Below are 18,936 nucleotides of genomic sequence, written 5' to 3' on the forward strand. Positions count from 1 at the left end.
ATTATGGCAATCTCAATGGCAGTTTAGTTTAGGTAGCTAACCATTAAACCATGAATCACCAGTAATTCCTGATGCCATTCAAATATTGGGTTAAGCGTGCATCCCTAAATTACTGTGTAAAAAAAGATCAAACAACCTGAATCACACTTTTAAATTGTGTTTAAATTTATTTCTATTTTCTTTTTTGCTGTTATGTAAAGTCTTGTCAGTGTAGTAACATAATACAAGCACAAATGTTTTAAGGTTAAAGAGGTAATGTGTTCTTTGGCAAGCTTATGGGATCTGGAAACATTTGAAACAACAGCGTGTGAGGGAATCTTGTTAGATGATGATAATTTTAACGTCAGGCGTATTTTAGAAACAGATAAACAGGACGATTAATTCTTGATAATGTCAGCAGATGTGTATGCATCTGTGTTTATTGCTGATTTCCTTCATTTGTTCAGTAGTTTACCTAAGAAGTGACAGTGCCTTCTGCGTTTGTCACTCTGAGACACAGCTATGAATTACTCCTTCCTCTTGGAACCGGGGTGGCACATCAACAATTCCTGGCAGGAAAGCCACATGCTTTCATAATATTCGTATTATCTGGCTCTTTAGATATAAGACATCAGAAAAAAGACCTACAATGTTTAGAAACATGGCTCAACAACTAGAATAATATATAAAAGCACAAAGTTATGTTGAGTAACTCCAAATTACATTATGTTTAAAGCTAAAACTGGCCATTGACTGAAATGCTTTGGTCAAAGGTAATGTTTTAGGAAGGCACAATATACAAACCACATCCTCATACGTCCGGAAGAATCTTAGACAGCATGTAGGAATGTGGTGTATCAGAATATGAGTCAATCAGAATTCTTCAGAGCATCTTTTACATAATAATTTGAGAATTATTTCTGGAACAAAAATAATCGCATAATGTCGTAAACATTAACCTAGATCTAAATCCATCTCTGAATGACTGTTCAAAACAGCACGTAGTCAAACCGTCAACCATGTGCTTTCTCAAGTGCCAGCATGCTGTCAAACAAAAGGATCTGTTTTGGCAGGACATACATATTAGAACAATGTAGAGTTTAGGTTCGGGCCAGCCTCTTCAGCAGTGCGTGATGTTGTTCTAACCTCTGGAATCATGACCATAGGGTGGACCAGGGGCGCGTCATGCAATGGGAGGTGCAGGGAAATAATATAAGCTGGCAGCGTTAATATATTTCACTTCTTATTTTGCCTTTGATGTTTTAGGAGAACACTTTCGCATAGTGAATGAACCTGGGGCTTCATTGATAAGGTCACATTTAAGCTGTGATGTACAACAGTGGTTATTCTCAGGCCAACTTTGGCTTGGCTGCCAAGAAGATGCACAAGTCGAAAGGCAAGAGCTGTGGTTACTACATGAAGATTGTCTTCTTTTTCTCCTCACTCATCCAGTCTTTGATCATTGCGAGTCTGGTGCTCTTTCTGGTGTACGGACAACCCGAGCATACAGTGGAGGAAAAAAGACTGCAAGAGTTGGACCAAAGTGTCAGCAAACTCACGATGGAAAACTTCGTTCTCCGCGGGAAGGAAAAGAACCTCACCAAAGTTCTGAACGTCACTCTCACTGCGAAGCTGAGCAATGACAAAGCTCTGTCTGAATTACGCAAACTGGCAAACACCTCATCTTTGACAATACAGAACATCAACAAAGTGATGGTGAGATTTGGGACAAAGTTCAAATGTATTCAACAAATTGATTGGTTGCAGATAGGTTTCATACAAAAGAGAATGCCCTAGTGAGAAGGTAGATGCTAAAAAAAGGTGCATTTAATAATTGCATGATGGGTGGTGTTCTAATAATGTTTTCTTAACGTTTCCAATAGGCTATGAAACAGTAATTTCCGAAATTTCTGTCAACTTTGTTTTAAGAATGTTTTTCCTTGGTTATATGAACATTCTGGAAAACGTTAGCAGAATGTTAATGGTAAACTTACATGAGTTTTAGAGCATCAGAAAAAAACAGTTTTTGCTTTGTTTTTACAGTCTCGATGTGAGATGGATAGAAGAATGGTTGCACCTCGCTCATGCCCTCCTATGTTCTGTCCAGATCCAAATGGTGAGATTGTTGTTCAGAATTTTTTTACATTGAATATTTACTTTACTTTTACTTTTAGGTAGATCAGTACAAAAATTCTGAATTTTGTTAATTTAAAGGGATAGTTCACCCAAAAATGAAAATTCTGTCATCATTTACTCACCCTCAAGTTGTTCCAAACCTGTATGAGTTTCTTTGTTCTGCTGAACACAAAGGAAGATATTTGGAAGAACGTTTGTAATCAACAGATCTCGGTCCCCATTGACTTCCATAGTAGGAAAAAAATATACTATGGTAGTCAATGGGACCGAGATTTATTTGGTTACAAACATTCTTCCAAATATCTTCCTTTGTGTTCAGCAGAACAAAGAAACTCATACAGGTTTGGAACAACTTGAGGGTGAGTAAACAATGATAGAATTTTCATTTTTGAGTGAACTATCCCTTTAACACACTGTAACCTGTAAGCTGCCTGTAAGTTTTCGGTCAGTAAATGTAGAAATCTTGGGTTCAATAAACATATAGATCAAATTTGCTTTTCCAGACAACAACAGACGTTTGCAAGGTATGCTCCAGCAGTCAGAGGAAATGCTCAAGCTGATCAAAGCGAACTTTACTCAGACGATGGCCATTATGAGAACTGAGTTAGACAACTCCAACAGAGACAAGGATAGGTATCACTTAGAAACAATTGAACTGAGGCGAGACAAGGCTTTCCTTGAGGAAGAACTCAACTTGTATCAAAAGAAGTGCAAAGAGGATTTTGTCGATTCTTTACGAGGAATCCCCAACATCACCAAAGAATTCCTCAAAAGGATCGATGACCTCTTCTCAAAACACATTTCTTTCCAGCTAACGTGCGATAAACAAAAAAATCAGCTTGAAGACATTAGGGAAAACTGTAGCAGCCTTTCAAGAGAAGTTGAGAACAAGCTCCAGTCATATCTGGACATAGTGGGGAACCGGTTCACAAAAATTAATGGAGAAAATGCCAAATATGAGACAGAGAACAAACGCCTGAAAGAGGACACTGAGTGGTGCAAGCAGAATCGCAGTGCCATGATTCGCGAGAATCGCAAGAATCTTGAGCAATTTCAGCTCAAGACTGACCAAGTCAGTGAAAAACTTCTGCTGGAGAACAAAAAACTAAAAGGAGACAACGGCCTGAAAGATAATCTTATTTCTGTGAAAGAAAAAGAAATTAAAATGCTCTCACACACCATTGAGACTCTCAATACCTCACTTGCCAGCTGTAAGGTGAGGCTATGGTCTTTCAACTTTTAAATAAACTAAGTTTTACTCTCTTTTTAAATAAATGATTGTATTTTATTGTAATGTTATAAACAATTATGTTTGCAGTTGTAAATTATTGTGTTTATATTTGTAATGAACTTTAAATTCTCTCCTTTTCAGCCACTAATGCGGTCTAACCCATTCATGCCAAATTTCTTCGCTTCACCAAACATGCCAAATGCTGGTGGAACTGGTCTGAGTTCAACAGGACTGAGCAAGCCAAACGTGCCATGGCCAGGGACAGGCTCCGCCGGGCCAGCATTTCACAATTTTAACGGTGCAGGATCAAATACAAAATGGGGCAGCATAGGAACAGGTGCGACAGGATCATTAGCTCCAGGCGGGACAGGGACCCTTTCAAGTGGACTGGGCAGCACAGGATTAGGTGGGTCAGGTCTAAGTAGAACAGGTCTAGCTCAGACAGGGACAAGCAGTTTGGGTGGAGTAAGTCCAGGGTCAACAGCATTCAACAGTCCAGGATCAACTGGAGTAGGGATGGGAAAACCAGTTGTAGGAGGTGCAGGTTTTGACTCAGTCGGGTCTAATGCACCTGGATATGGAGCGACTCTTGGAGGAGCAAGAACAACAGCGGGTGGGAGTGACGGTCAAACAATAAGCCAAGGTAAAAACCAAGCAGAAGTGGTATGATTCTGCACTTTTTAAACTAATAGATTCTCTTTTATTTACTCATAGTGTTTTCGGCTTATTTTCACAATGCATAACCTTTTGTGTTCAATTTACAGCCCAAATAAATCTCCATCTGAAGGAGCTGCTTCGTTATTCAATCCCAAATTGAGGGAATGAACAAAGTCCTGGCAAAATCAGGATAAGCCAGGAGTGTTGATATATAGACTGATTTAACTGTTTGAAAATAGAAAACCTAAATGTACTGACCCTGCTGCAAGTTTGTAATGTGATTATGAATATTAATATACATTTTATTTTTGTGGGGTGAAGTTGATAATGTATTTTGTGCATTTATGCTTGTATATATCGTATATAAATATATATCTTGTATATAAAAAATGTGTCTATCACTATAGTTGTCTTTCATAGTAATATTTTTGTTGTTGTTGTCTTGGTGGAATAAAAAAGTAAATGAACAAAAAAAATTCATGTCAACATGTTTTATTCATGTTATTCATGTTATTATTTTTTATTTTAGTCCGTTAAATAATTGCTCAAATAATTCCGAAAGAAATCATGACGCACTAGTAAAGACTAATCTGCTTATAAAAAGGTAAATGTGGCTTGGATGTAATATTAATATAATGTTGCAGTTAATTATATTAAATTGCAATATACTAATAAGTGTATATGCCTTACTAATAATTACAGAACCTGATATAAGTAAATGCCTAAAATGTTTTGCATTCTTTCAGCCACCAAACAAGCTGTAAACAAACTAAACAAAATGTGTTTACAGAAAAATACAATGACTCCAGGCCACAGGTGTATGACACCAATGCAGTAAAATGAACATGCGTACAAGAAGAACTATCAATGAAGTTTTCAATAGGTCCACTTCACATTAAGCTTAAAATAGCTCTGGCTAACCATCAGGCTATTGTCATTGTTTTGCGTCAATGGGAAGCACTATTTAAAACAGAGCCGCTCCCCAACCAAAGCAAATCCTTTTAAGTGTCATACCGAGTCATCGCTCAACCAACGTGCAGGAAAGCTAAACTCAGTAAAGTGATCGCATTAATGCATTCTGACGATAAATATGTTGTGAAATAATAACCTTAAATATGATTAATATTAAATATGCTGCCAGTGTGTATTGTGAATAAAGAAAGAAATGGATCTAAAATGCAGAGTAGGTACTGGCAACCTGCACCATGTGAACATAATGTAAAACAATTAAAATAATGTCCCATGTCAACAAGCATCCTGTCACCAAGTGACAGGATGCTTGTTGAAGCGCCAAAAAGGTGGATCAGACAAAAGCAAAGAAACAGGGCGCCAATTAATATATAGAGGCGTCACAGAAGGAGCCTGCTATCCAGGTTAAAGGATATCCTTTGTTTGACATTAGTGATTTTCCACTTAAGACAGTAAGATCTCCTGTTCTCAAAGAGAGTAGACAGGTTTTTGGTGGCTTTGACGTCTTGTCAACTTCTTTGAAAGATCTTTGTATCTATTGTAGACAATGCGATTATTGTTTGCGGGTGTGGAATGTTAAGTGCCAGTGTCTCTGAACTCAGATGTTACTTATAGCCTTTTTATTTCCAGCATGCCCCATTGTAACAGCACTAAGACTTATTACGTTTTTCTTTGGCGTATTTGGAAAATAATCATGGCGTTCCCGCTCCGCATCTCGAGGTAAATATCCCGTCTCCACCCTCCACCAGGAAACGCATTAGTGCTTATTATTATTATATCCTTCCTACCTAGGTCATAGAACTCATCACCTTTTGTCTCTAAAAGCTCAGATTCTTTGTTCCCCCAAAGCACTAATTGCATTTCCTATTTGCTTGGCCCTTCTGTGCCCACCATTCTGGTAAAGACATTAAAGGCCAAAACACTTCTGTTGTTGACCTCTATACATGGTCTCTTGAGGGTCTAGATTATGCAATTTTTCAAAATGATGAAAACAGCAAGTGCTATTTAAAATGTGTTAAGATGTACTAAAAATATTAATTTACACCACTACATGGAACTTGTCACTGACAATGTCAGGTAAAATGCAACAGTCTGGTTTATGAAATGTATATGCTTTACAGCTGTGAGAAAACAAATTCCCTTTAAAATACATTTTAATCATTTTGTTTTATTCATCTGATAATTTTTTTATGTGGATCTGCAGAACTTACTCCATATGCTTCATTCTGATATAATAGACATTAAAATTATAGACACATACAAAATGTTAATAGAAAAAGTAAAAAATTATATTTGTGTGTTTGTCTAAGATATCAGTGCAGCCTTAAATTTGGTCAGTCGTTGTGACAGAACATATAAATATATATTGGGGTGAATTTAGGTTGATTTGGACACTTTTTCGCAGTCAACTCAATGGCAAAAAGTGTCCCAATCAACCTGAATTATGTTTCCATATTAGGGGTAACAGTAAAGCATCAAACATACCATGTGATTATTATAATTTTAGGCCTACATACTTGTCAAGCTGAACGGCCATCCGTAAACCAATTATAAAATATATACAAATATATATACAAATATCACTAAGATGTTTAGTGACCAAAATCATGGTAATAAGGTTGACGATTTAAGATCGCCCCTTACTGGCAAAATATGAGATAAAGTGTCATTGATGTTGTTTTAAAGCTGCAGTCCGCAGTTTTTCCTCTTTGTCGCCATCTCTGTTCGAAATCTGCAATTGCAGTTATTCGCGGAACTATCAACTTTACGTGGGTTGTGCCTCGGCACGGCACAGCGCGGATGAATCCAATGTTTTGAGGAGAATGTGCGGCTGTCAGTCACCGCGCCGGTGTGGAATGAATACTGTCATTCGGAATCACAGATTCTACTTTTTGGAAGTATGACCAACATAAGAATTTTCACCGGAAAATGTCATCTGAACAAGTAAGTAAAATCCACTTTTGTTCTGACCAAAAAAAAAAAAAAAAAAAGCATTGCAGTAAATCGCGCTGATTAAATCTAACGATCACTTATATCACATCAAACCATGCAAATTATACTTTGTTCTCAAGTTGTTTATGTTAATAACATCAACACTGTAATGCCCTTCCGATATTTATCCTTGTTTTCGCATAGGCCCGGATGCAGTCTCTTTTTTTCTGTAGCCACTCCGAAGTCCGAAGTCTTTTGCAATTTACAACGGGTGAATCTGTCACTGCCAGTGATTGTCATTTGAACCTTTCTGGATTCGCTATCAAATTGATAAGTTTAATTATATCAAGTGCTGTGAGAAAAGGCTATTATTCTCCACCTCCAACATCCTCAAACGCAATATATAGCCTACTAGCTGAGACACCCTCTTGTAGGCCTACAGATGTGACGTAATGACCCAAAGACGTGCTCGAATTTCCTGCGGAAATCCACCAGTAGGCTACCACTGGAATTAAAAATATTATTAGATGCTTACCGTTTTGAATCGAGCTAAGGCAAGCAGATAGTTTTGAACACTGGCTGGTTATGTACTTGAGCACTCAAAAATTTATTTTGGATAATTTTTAACCCAAAAAAGTTACAGACTGCAGCTTTAAATTTCTTTTTCTTTTTTTTTAATTATGCAATACACGTTAATAAAGGGGAGTTATGATGGTAACTGGGATGGTAACACAACGTAAATGTTATATGCACTAAAATCTAATAAAGTGTAGTGACATTTTTTTTTTTTTTTTTTTTAAATAAAAATATTTAAATGTGAATATTTTCTAGTACTAGGGAATTCGGTAACACATGAGGTAAAGGCATCCTGGTGAAAAAAAAAAGTAGAAAAAAACTTACTGGATTTGTATTAATGTGTTGGGAAGAAATTCCTATAATAACACGTCAGCTTTTTATTGTTAGTCATTAAACAAGTTCATATGGGACATACAACATTACAAGTGATCAACATTGTCTGAAATATAGCTCAATCATAAAACCCTCAGCAAGACTCGGCCTATGTTCAGTATATGTTCAGATCGCTATGAATTCATGAGCAGTCTTTTGTCATATACCTGTACTGAATTTCCACCTCTTTGTACGCCGAACGCTTTGCGCAGTCAATGTGATTGGCTCGTTTCAGAACATCTATGAATTATGCACCTCACGTTGCGTAATTTCCCAGTCAAGAGGAGACAGATGGCGCATACAACTTACTGACAAGTTACTGGAAAACAAACACAGCGAAATAGAGCTACGCGGCCAAATAAATGGTAGCCGAAACAGCTCTTGTAAAATGATGAGGAAATCTGCTGAGTGTTGACAGCGCCATGGCTGATCAATGTCAACATGTGATTGGCGATTTATGTAGCGGTCAATGGACTTTCTGCACCTGTTTGCATCAGAAAAAAGGCTCTCGCCGCTGGGGAAGCCTCGCTGGTTTCGGCCGAGCAGTTTCAGCACCAGCGCCGACGACGGCATCAGCACAGCTGACGTATTCATAAAGCAGAGCAAAGCGAAGATCTCACGCGATGTCCTCGGCGGTATTAGGTGAGTGACACTCACATACCAGACGCTTGCATTATCCAACTGTCCTAGGTTAGTTCAAATCTAAAATATTCTTGTTTCAGTATCGCTGTGTTTTCTTTCTTGTGTATGACAAGATTGATAGCTAATGGGGCAGGATACAAAACTAAAGGTTGATATCTGAAGGTCTGATATTTGCCCAGTAGACATCATTTGCCTGTTCGTTATCTACTGTTGATATTGTTTGTAAGTGTGTTAAATGGGGATAGACGCTTCACCTGTATGTGGTTGGCACATAAACACCTAATACACATAAATATTTCCTACATATTTATGAAATTATGTGTAACTGTGCTCATTCAAGTTGTAACCATTATGTCATCTTAACATTTGACCCCATATATTTGAGGCAAAACCATTCTCATGATATGTCCATTGATTCCTGCATGTTATGTTTGACAACATCAATATGTTTGAATGCAGTCACTTGAATCTGTAATTGTGCTTTAAAAGCTACTAGAGCTATAGCAAGTGAAATGCATATTTGTAATGTCACACTGTTAAATGCTACATCGAGCTACATCGTTTTGTCTTGTTCTTTTCTGTCCTCCTTATCTCTTGCAATTCGGTAATATCACAGAATGGCACCATAGTGTGTTATTTATTTATTTATTTATTCTTCAACAAATTCAGGCATGAAATGTAATTTTAGCCCTTATAGGCTGCCAAAGTGAATAATGTTAAAACTTCAGCTGTCATTTTCTTCACACTTCATGTAACTGTCACTAAAAAAAAGAGCACGGTTTGTGACACAGTGGTAACAAAATTGATGACATCTTTCACACAAGGACTCTGTTTCCTCCAAATAACTGCTTAAACTTAGAACGAGGGCTTCCACATGAGGAACTCTGCACTTAACGTATTGGCTCTGGTAAATAAAAGAACAACTTGATTCAATCTGGCACATTAGCAATAATCCTCTTATTCGATTGAAAGGAACAGTTTCCATACAAAAGCATGCTGCCAGCAACCTCTTATTTAACCATATTTCTGGGCATAATGCTGAGCTTTAAAGCTTTAAGGATTTATAAGTGTAAAGTGAGGTTTGGTAGACAACGACTCTGTAGAATTGTCAGTTTGGTTTGACCTCAATTGGTTGATAGCTCAAATGTAAAGCTGAAGTGGTTTGTGACCACGTGTGCAGAGTGCAGACGTTTCAGGTGTCATATTTTGTCTACTAACTATATATAAAAAAGATGGGTTCATCTTTTTGGGTCAAAACACAATACTGGATTTGGCTTGTTGGTAACATTGAACTAACCAAATGAACAAGCCAAAACCTATGTTTTGACCTATATATATATATATATATATACCACAACAATAAATTCTTTCCTCTTGCAAACAGAGAAATTGCTCAGAGGTCGTCTCTTTCATGCCAGGCAGTACCTCATGGGGCATAAATCTTCCATCGCAATGGCACCCACTGAAAACTGTGATATTCTTATGACATTCCCAGGTGCTGAGTTTATATCTTTCAGTTTTGCACTAATGCAGTTTTTTGTGTTTTCTCAGCTTTACATCTTAAATAGTATGTACCTTATAATATGAATGTAAATGTGCATTTTGTATAACATCTATTTTACATTATATAAAAAAATAAAGAGTGATAATAAAATGTGAATTTAACATACATTTTTATTAGATCTAATGATAACCATATTCAGCTTGTTATCTTTTTCACAGACACCACAGATGACCATACGCTGTTATGGTTACTGAACCAAATCCGGTTGGGAATTCCACAAATCAGAATCCAGATCCGACAGCATAAACACACGCACACCTATGCATTCTTCATTGCCTCAACCTTTGAGAAGTAAGACACTGTAGACAACCTACTTGACTCTAGAAGTATCTCACCACAGTTATTGTATTGTGTTTTTCCATATTAAAAGTCTGAAACGTTTGACGGATGGTCACTCAGTCCTAAATAAATACAGCAGCAGAATCATCTTTGATTTTTGTCTGAAGCTTGTTGCGTGGAGCTGAACAGATGGGGATGCAAAAGGAAGTGAAGCCACGCTATGGAGGCGGCACTCGCAGGTTTTCGTGTGAGGAGGATGACATCTATGAAAACATTGAGAGTGAGCTGTGTTTCTTCACATCACAGGTCTGTTTTAATCTCTCATTTCCTGCCTTACACAATTTCCTCATGTGAAATCATGAATGTCTGATGTCATAAAGGTTTTACCAACACTCTCATGAGATAATTTTTCTCTGTTATTTTTTTTAGGAGCGTCAGAGTATTATCAAATATTGGTTGGATAATCTGCGGGCCAAACAGGGCGATGCCCTTCATAATATTCACTTCCTGGCGGGTCAACCAATAAGTAGATGTTTCAGCAATTCTTTACTTATAAAATGTTTTGTTTTTAGTTTAAGAATTCATGTTTTTTTCACAAATCTGAACACAATTTTGTGTGTCCTTGGCAGTACCAGAGCTTAGAGCCAGGGGCGTGATTCTTCAAATGTTTCCCCTTCATGAGCAGAGAATCCTGAACCAGTTGATGACATCCTGGGTTCAGGCAGTCTGTGAGAGGCAACCTCTAGGTGAGAACTCCTATATTTTCACCAACATGCACAAGAGGCGACTAACTTTTAGTTGTTCTGAGATGGCTAGTGCTTTTCAGTGTTTGTGTAATGAGATTCCTCCAGGCCACGGCTCTTCCTTTAGCAAACAAACTCATGTGTATCTATCTACTTTCTACAGTGCTGACTGATTTGCTCTAAGCAAATATGAAGTGCTACAGTATGAACTACCAGTCACTACATGTCTTGTTATGTGTAATTAGAGCTCTAAAAAGGAGCCAGTCTTCATTGTGAAGATATGATGTTAGTCTAGGCATATTTGACTGTATTGCAGTTCAGACGTTTTGTATTTTACCCCAGTCCCAATCTAACAATCTCTCAATTGGACTTTACCATGTTTTGGGGAAAATTAAATGTTCCCTATAAACTTTCATTCTAATTGCATATTGTAAAATGGCTTATTCAAATGCTGATCATTTGGTTGTCCTATTCTTGACAGATGATGTGTGTGATTATTTTGGTGTGAAGATTGGCATGTACTTTGCGTGGTTGGGCTTTTACACCAACTCTATGCTGTATCCAGCAGTGATTGGCTTTCTGCTCTGGATCTTTGCTGAGTCTGATCAGGCAGGTTATTTTCCTTAATATAAGAGTCCTACACTTTTAGAATGGAAGTATAAAAAGTATACAAGAGTTTTTCATTTGGTAATGAGGCCTGGTTTTTATAACCAACCCTTTTTTTTCCATATGTAGACAAGTCAGGATATCTGCTGTGTGGTATTCGCCATTTTCAATGTGGTGTGGGCAACACTGTTCCTGGAGAGATGGAAGCGAAGGGAAGCAGAACTGGCATACAGGTGGGGAACGCTGGACACCCCCACAGAGTCACTAGAGGAACCCCGTCCACAGTTTCGGGTATGCTGACAACATTTTTACATGACCTTATATTTGACACAAAATTAATGATAACAGCAGGTGAAAGTTATTGATGGTCATCTCTGCCCAAAGATGAATTTTATTCAAGTATGCTGATTTGGTGCTAAATAATAATAATAATTTTTATTATGAGTGTTGAAAACAGTTTACTATTGCTTAAAGGGGTCATATAATGCCATTTTTGTACAAGCTAATATGATTCTTTAGGGTCTAAATTAAAGTTTGTAATATACTTTAATTAAAAATTCTCATTAGTATTGTAAGAAAACACTAATTTTACCTGGTCAAAAACAGCTCTGTTTTCAGCACGCCGTTTAAGTGCATGTGTCTTTAAATGATAATAATGAGCTTTGCTCACCCCGCCCCTCTGTTCTGTGCGTACACCGTTTGTTAACACAATAACTCAATAACCATAACGCGTTGTTCATTATAAACGTGGGATTATGAATTATATTGAGAACGTCGTACATAGAAAACATGCCGTAATGTACCCTGAGTGTAAACAGCCGCATTCATCGTGAAGCATGCAGCAAGCGATTTGCAAAGATTAATATAAATATTAATATAAAGGTTAATAAAACGTTACACTCACTTCTTCTTCTGGAGGTGCAGCAGGAACACGAATAGTTGGTACCGATCCTTTTTTCAGGAGCAGCTTCTTAGCAAAACCAGCTTTATACTGACCTCGTTTGTAAAGCAGTCTGGTGTGTGAAATGATTCGCGCAAACTTGAAAGCATTGATATTGATCGTGGGGAATATTCCCTTCGAAAACAAACTCAGCCACTGCGTCTTCAGCGGTTCGGATTTAGGAACATGAAAATGACTGCTTTGAGAAGGAACACCACAATCGCTTAGACGCCATTCTGCTCATAGACAGTGCTCCAGCATATCAACAATGACCGCGCCGGTCCGCGCGGACTATGATTGACAGCTCGCTCACGAGCGAGGGCGGGTCTGTGTTGAAACGCTGCTGTCAATCAACAATCGTGGGAGGTCACAAAATCGAACGGCTTGATTTGAGATGGGGGGAAAACATATAAGAAGATTAAAAAAAAAACACTGGATGGATTTGATCATTTTATGATGGTTGTGTATAGGCACTGCCAACACACATTTCAGTACAATCAACTTGTAAAAGTGCATGTACCATTATATGACTCCTTTAATATTTTTGTGGAAACAGTGATAGAATGTGTTTCAGGATTCTAAGTTTAGAATTTGATCATTATATATTGGTTTCCCACCAGTGTTTAAATCAACCCCTGGACTGAACTGTAATTTTTGACTCCTTTTGCAACATGAATATCAGGGAATTAAACGTTGCAGTCCAGTGACAGGCTGTGAGGAGTTTTTCTACCCACCCTGGAAGAGGAGAATGTTCCGCTGGTTGGTCAGCTTTCCCATCTGCATCCTCTGTCTCTGCTTCGTCTGCTTGGCCATGTTTATGTGCCTGGAACTTCAAGTAAGGACTCTAAACTTTGCTACAAATCTTACTTCAACAGGTTATTTAAAATATTTTCTGCAACTTAGTTTCAAATATATTAGTTATGCAATTGTCCCAAGATATATAGGATTCAGGATTTCATGTCTTTTGCAGGAATTTGTCATAGAAACGAAAGAGTTGCCAAGCATATGTAGATTTATTCCAAAAATTCTACTGGCTATAACTGTTACTGTATGTGATGAAGTGTACAAGAAAATAGCTCTCTGGCTCAATAATATGGGTAAGTCTTATGTCAGCTTACAACATAATAGCATTTACAAAATTTTCATTTTACAATATGTGTGCATCTGAATCATAAATTGGGTCATTAAATTAGCAGCAAACTTGCATTCTTGGTTATTTCACTGCTTGTTTGTTCATTGTTGGTTTTTATTTAGTGACGCCTGTTTATTAATCTTTCAATTTTAACAGAAAATTACAGACTTCAAAGTACTTATGACAATAATCTCATCCTCAAAACTGTTTTAGTAAGTTTAACTCTTTATTTCATATATTTTGATAAATGTATGAAGTGTGTCTGTAATGGTTAAATATTGTGTTCTGCATTTTAAAGTTTCAGTTCATAAATTCTTACCTCAGCCTTTTCTACATCGGATTTTATCTCAAAGACATGGAGCGGTTAAAAGAGGTAACATAGACGACAGAATAATATTAAAGCAACAATGTGTCATGAATAAATCATTCTACACCCCATACAAAAAAAATGACTCTCTTTAATTTATAGATGCTGGCTACGTTATTGATCTTCCGCCAAATTCTACAAAATATCAAAGAAGTGTTACAGCCATATCTCTATGAGCACCATAAATTAGGTGCTCTGAGGACGTTATGGGACTTAATTCAAACCATGCTCCTGAACTATAGCCATTTGATAGTGCAAAGAATACGACTGACTTGCCAAGCCAGTCTGGACATGAAAAAAAGTGGCACACCTCCTGAGCAATCAGAGAAGAGAGAGAGGAGGAGTTTAATCGGCAGCTACAGAGTTCCCAAAACAGAGGAAGGGGATGATGATGCTGGTCTGAAGCAAAGGAAGGTCAGCTTCACCGAGAAGGTGGAATACAAAGACAAGGTTGTAGAAGCGCCAACACAGGACAGCTTACAGGATGATGGCAGTCCTACCCTTGTGGAGGAAGGAATGGATCCATCCTTAGTATTTGATATACGTGATGATGACGATGATGATGATGACAGAGAAATGGATGATTCTGTGAGTAAATCCCTAGGACCCCAGAGAAGAAAGACAAAATCTACTCCGGACAACAACAGTACGGAAAAGAAAAGGTCCTGGATGGACCCTCCAGAGGAGACTGAATCTACTGTTTTGACCCAACCGGAAATTGAAAGTTGCATGCTAATTTATGAGGTCTGTGCCCGTCCACCTTGATCATCAGTCAGCTGATGCCATTGTTACAATACAAGTTTATAAATACTATTTTTGACACATATGTGCTACTTTCTGAACCCAGTCATGCCATTTTTACAAATTATATCAAAAACAAGACTATTTTCTTTTGACTTGCAGGATACTCTCCAAGATTACCAGGAGATGTTCATACAGTTTGGCTATGTTGTGCTTTTCTCTTCTGCATTTCCTCTGGCAGCCATGTGTGCCCTCATAAACAACATTGTAGAGATCCGAAGTGATGCCTTAAAACTTTGCACGGGCCTCCAGAGACCCTTTGGGCAAAGGGTTGAAAACATTGGACAATGGCAGGTCAGGAGATCTATTCAGATTAATTGCTTAATAAATGGTTCATAGCAGATTGTATTTCTTATTGGTTGAACTTGTTTGTGTTCTCTCACTTTTGTTTGTTATTAAAATTTAAACAGACCGCAATGGAGGCAATGGGTCTGATTGCTATAGTTGTGAACTGTTACCTTATTGGTCAGTGTGGACAGCTGCAACGACTCTTCCCCTGGATGAGCCCTGAGGCGGCCATCGTCTCTGTTGTAGTTTTAGAGGTAAAGGACAAGTAATATATTTAAATAGTAAAAAACTGATTGCAAAAAGAATTTTCTAACCAAAGCTGCATTTATCTGATAAAAAATACAGTCAAAACAGTAATGTGAAATATTATTACAATTTAAAATAACTAACTTCTCTTTAAATATATTTTGAATTATAATTTATTTCTGCGATGGCAAATCTGAATTTTCAGCATCATTACTCCAGTCTTCAGTGTCACATTATCCTTCAGAAATAATTCTAATATGCTGATTTGGTGCTCAGAAAGCAAGTCTTATTATCAATGCTGAAAACAGTTGAGCACCTAAATATTTGTTTGAAAACTGTGATACACACACTGTACATATTATATATATATATATATCATCTTTTTCCAGGAAAGTTCAAAAGAACAGCATTTATTTGAAATAGAAATCTTTGACAGTATTGTAAATGTCTTTACTGCCAGTTCTGATAAATGTTAGAATATGAGAGTTAGAGTATTAAGTGTTGTCACTGGAATGTAACTCTTTCTTATTTGGTTTTCAGCACTTTGCCATTCTGCTCAAATATGTAATTCATGTTGCAATTCCTGATATTCCAAATTGGGTGGCAGATGAGATGGCCAAACTTGAATACCAGCGGAGAGAAGCTCTCAAGGTAGCACAGCACATGATGAGCATAAACAATAACCAAATATTTTTAATGTATAGATATACATTTTTCAGCTGCTACTGAGAAGTCATTAATTATTATCATGTTATGGCTAATAAATGTAATTTCTCGGTTTGGTGAGTTGAAAGGGCTTGGTGATTGTCTTTTTACAATGTGTTGTTTGTGCATCAGAAACATGAACGCCTTGCTCAGCAACACAAACAGCAGCAACGGAGGAAGTCTGAAGAAGAAGAGGAACATCAAAAACTGGCAGAGGAATTGGCACGACAAGACAGTGAGCAAGACAAGTCTGATCTCAGAGGGGGTGAGGACCATCACCATGAAAAAAGCCCAGGGTCCAAGTTCAGCTCTGGAGGAGATAAACTCAAGAGACCCAGCTCCCTTTTAGGCAACAATAACGTAATGAAACTCAAACAGATAATCCCTCTCCAGGGTAAATTCACCTCTACCACTTCTCCCACAAGTGGTGAGGCCAAACTTCCAGGTTTTCTGAAGTTCCTCAAGTCTCAAGAGATAAAAAAGGAAGGCGCTGCAGCAGTTGCGCCAGCAGCTACACATGGGAGCCACGAGAAATCGCAGTCTCCCAGCAAGTCCTTCAACCCAGGCAAACTCTTCAACTTTGGAAAAGAAAATCCATGTTCTGGTGCTGCTTCTGAACAGCAAGCGAAACCAGAAGATGCCTCAAGGGCCACTAATGCACAACACACAAATGACCAAAATCCCTCATCAGAAGAGCTTTCATCTGAGCTTGAAAAGAGTGAGAGCTCAGACTTTGGTAATAATCTTTCAAGAAAACAGTGAAAGCACTGATTGTGATGCTTAACATTTGCTTAAATATCATAAAGCAACCATGTAGTGATTGGAACTGCATGTCAAAGATCATTTTAATACAATATATTAATCTGAGTTCTCCATATTGGTTACTCACTGAAGGCGGCATGCTAAAACACCTGCATGATCAAATCTGTTTAGGCATGGGCAAGCAAGAAAGGACGTTTGAATGAGCACTGTAATCATACAGATTGTAAAAAGATTTTCTATTTTTCTACGCATTATTATTTTTTTTTGTATGAAACAGTAAATATGACAATCTAAAAATATTGTATTATCCTTGCTTATTTTGATCTTATGAATGTGAACCCCTAATGCAATAAAATGGAATTACTGTGAAAATAAATTTAAACAGTATATCAGACACAATATACACTGTTACTTCAGAGCCCTGTTTTTTTTTAAACGTTTGTACTATCATCGTAATACAAAGTAAATGCACATCAAATGCTTAAATAAAATATGATACCATACATCATGACAAATGTAGTTTTTATTTCAATATGATTATTGTGATTTTAAACTTGTCCTAACTTGAATACTTCAACGTGAGCTGATGTCATTTGTGAAACAAACAGTAATTGATCTGATCTGACTAACACCGCATACAGCGGATCCTTTAACATGAAAAGAAATACTAAACTGGAAGTGCGAGGAAGGATGAGATCCATTAAACAAAAAAGGATGCTACTGTGCATTCATTTATTTAATTTGACAACTATTTTATAGAACCCCAAATGCTCTACTGCACAGTCGACATTCAACTGAGATTCACTTCAAATGTGTATCAAAGCAACTGTCCGGTCAGAGTCTCAATGTGTGAGGGATTTTCGTCCTTTGAGCATTCGGCGCAGGATTACTTCGATTCCACCTGGAGCGCTAATTCTTTTGATCCAGCCATGGGTCCTCTTTCGTTTGATGTTCTTTGGTTGATATTCTGTCCCACGCTTGACTGTGCGGACTTGTTGATGGTGCCAGAGTGGTTGCTGGAAAACACTGGCTCCCTCTGCTTTGATGTCCAGGTTTCCTTGCAGGAAAGTTTTCTGCTCGCCCCCTGTCCTTGACAGAACCAAGGAACCGATAGAGCGTAGTTGACTGCAGCTGAATATGGTAGGGTGACTGCCATTACTCCTGTAATATAATTAGAACATAATGTCATGTAAAATATTTACAGATGCATGCATGTACTGTAGAGGAGCCCTAAAGACTGTAACCCAGTGTGCCTCAAAACTGAATGGCAGAGTGACAATGTACAGATGACTTTGTACATTGGTCTGACTTGAATGACTAATGAAAAATGAAAGGTAATATGATGAATATAAACATACTGTCGCTCTTAAAAAGAAAGAGATCAGCATTTATTGCACTGCATTTCATACTGCATATGAAGAGTTCAGATGCAAAAGCCTCTAAGTGCCATCTGAAATTTTCTTCTAGAATGATCATTTTTATAAACCTTGTATATTTAAGTTAAGTAATATCACTTAAATTACAATTAATAGGTAATTTGCATTGCCATTTAAGTGAAATTATTGAACTTAAATATACGAGCTTGATAAAAATTATCATTCTAGAAGAAAATTTCAGATGGGACTTAAAAGCTTTTGCATCTGAACTCTTCATATATGCACGATAAAAATATCACTGCACTCTTTTAATGTTTTTCACTATGTTTTAGTGCAATTTATATTTAATCTAGTTTTGCAATATATTCTAATTCATTCAATCACCACAGCTATTGGTTAAACTCACAATTAACAGAACGTTCAGCAAACTAATTTACCACAACTTGTTTTTTAAAGAAATGAGTGGTGCCACATACCAACGCAAACTGTGTGCCCCCGAAAAGCGCAAAAAAGCTGTTCGTAACGTCGTGTTCATTTCGGCTACAGCTTCCTTCCATCAATATCATACCAAAGTCATCACGTGCTTTGCATCTCTTCCTCTGCTGGAAGACTGGAAGGAGTTTTCAAAACTCA

The 18,936-nt window shown here is 37.5% G+C and overlaps 3 protein-coding genes across 4 annotated transcripts; 2 read left to right on the plus strand and 1 right to left on the minus strand.

Annotated features, from left to right (window-relative positions):
• The first annotated feature begins 1,176 nt into the window (after positions 1–1,176).
• plvapa (plasmalemma vesicle associated protein a) lies at positions 1,177–4,452 on the plus strand. The gene is made up of 5 exons (XM_084411014.1): positions 1,177–1,695; positions 2,023–2,095; positions 2,619–3,331; positions 3,488–3,989; positions 4,111–4,452. The coding sequence occupies exons 1-5, from the start codon at positions 1,309–1,311 to the stop codon at positions 4,161–4,163; spliced, it is 1,728 nt and encodes a 575-aa protein (XP_084267140.1). The 5' UTR covers positions 1,177–1,308; the 3' UTR covers positions 4,164–4,452.
• Positions 4,453–8,123: 3,671 nt separating this feature from the next.
• On the plus strand, positions 8,124–17,437 carry ano8a (anoctamin 8a). 2 transcript variants are annotated; one of them, XM_084411480.1, is made up of 17 exons: positions 8,124–8,494; positions 9,879–9,989; positions 10,217–10,349; positions 10,505–10,643; positions 10,767–10,863; positions 10,967–11,083; positions 11,562–11,689; positions 11,816–11,977; positions 13,309–13,461; positions 13,597–13,723; positions 13,915–13,970; positions 14,057–14,131; positions 14,228–14,869; positions 15,029–15,220; positions 15,337–15,468; positions 16,001–16,111; positions 16,298–17,437. In XM_084411480.1, the coding sequence occupies exons 1-17, from the start codon at positions 8,476–8,478 to the stop codon at positions 16,925–16,927; spliced, it is 3,024 nt and encodes a 1,007-aa protein (XP_084267606.1). In that variant the 5' UTR covers positions 8,124–8,475; the 3' UTR covers positions 16,928–17,437. The 2 variants fall into 2 exon arrangements, with proteins under 2 accessions (XP_084267606.1, XP_084267607.1); XM_084411481.1 differs by having other exon boundaries at positions 8,469–8,542.
• On the minus strand, positions 17,433–18,922 carry mrpl34 (mitochondrial ribosomal protein L34). Its single transcript, XM_084411488.1, has 2 exons — positions 18,780–18,922; positions 17,433–18,088 (listed from the first exon to the last, which is right to left on the minus strand). The coding sequence occupies exons 1-2, from the start codon at positions 18,836–18,838 to the stop codon at positions 17,770–17,772; spliced, it is 378 nt and encodes a 125-aa protein (XP_084267614.1). The 5' UTR covers positions 18,839–18,922; the 3' UTR covers positions 17,433–17,769.
• Positions 18,923–18,936: the final 14 nt, after the last annotated feature.

Source organism: Rutilus rutilus, assembly GCF_951802725.1.
Source record: "Rutilus rutilus genome assembly, chromosome: 6".
In the NCBI taxonomy this organism is placed as follows: domain Eukaryota; kingdom Metazoa; phylum Chordata; class Actinopteri; order Cypriniformes; family Leuciscidae; genus Rutilus; species Rutilus rutilus.

Bases quoted from the DNA above. Each gene is read 5' to 3' on its own strand.
- plvapa (XM_084411014.1), top strand. From the start codon at position 1,309: ATGTACAACAGTGGTTATTCTCAGGCCAACTTTGGCTTGGCTGCCAAG. The intron at 2,096-2,618 runs GTGAGATTGTTG...TTGCTTTTCCAG, and splicing joins GTTCTGTCCAGATCCAAATG to ACAACAACAGACGTTTGCAA. The intron at 3,990-4,110 runs GTAAAAACCAAG...TTCAATTTACAG, and splicing joins CGGTCAAACAATAAGCCAAG to CCCAAATAAATCTCCATCTG.
- mrpl34 (XM_084411488.1), bottom strand. From the start codon at position 18,838: ATGAACACGACGTTACGAACAGCTTTTTTGCGCTTTTCGGGGGCACAC. The intron at 18,089-18,779 runs GTATGTGGCACC...ATTATATTACAG, and splicing joins GGGGCACACAGTTTGCGTTG to GAGTAATGGCAGTCACCCTA.
- ano8a (XM_084411480.1), top strand. The intron at 13,462-13,596 runs GTAAGGACTCTA...TGTCTTTTGCAG, and splicing joins TTATGTGCCTGGAACTTCAA to GAATTTGTCATAGAAACGAA. The intron at 16,112-16,297 runs GTAGCACAGCAC...TTTGTGCATCAG, and splicing joins AGCGGAGAGAAGCTCTCAAG to AAACATGAACGCCTTGCTCA.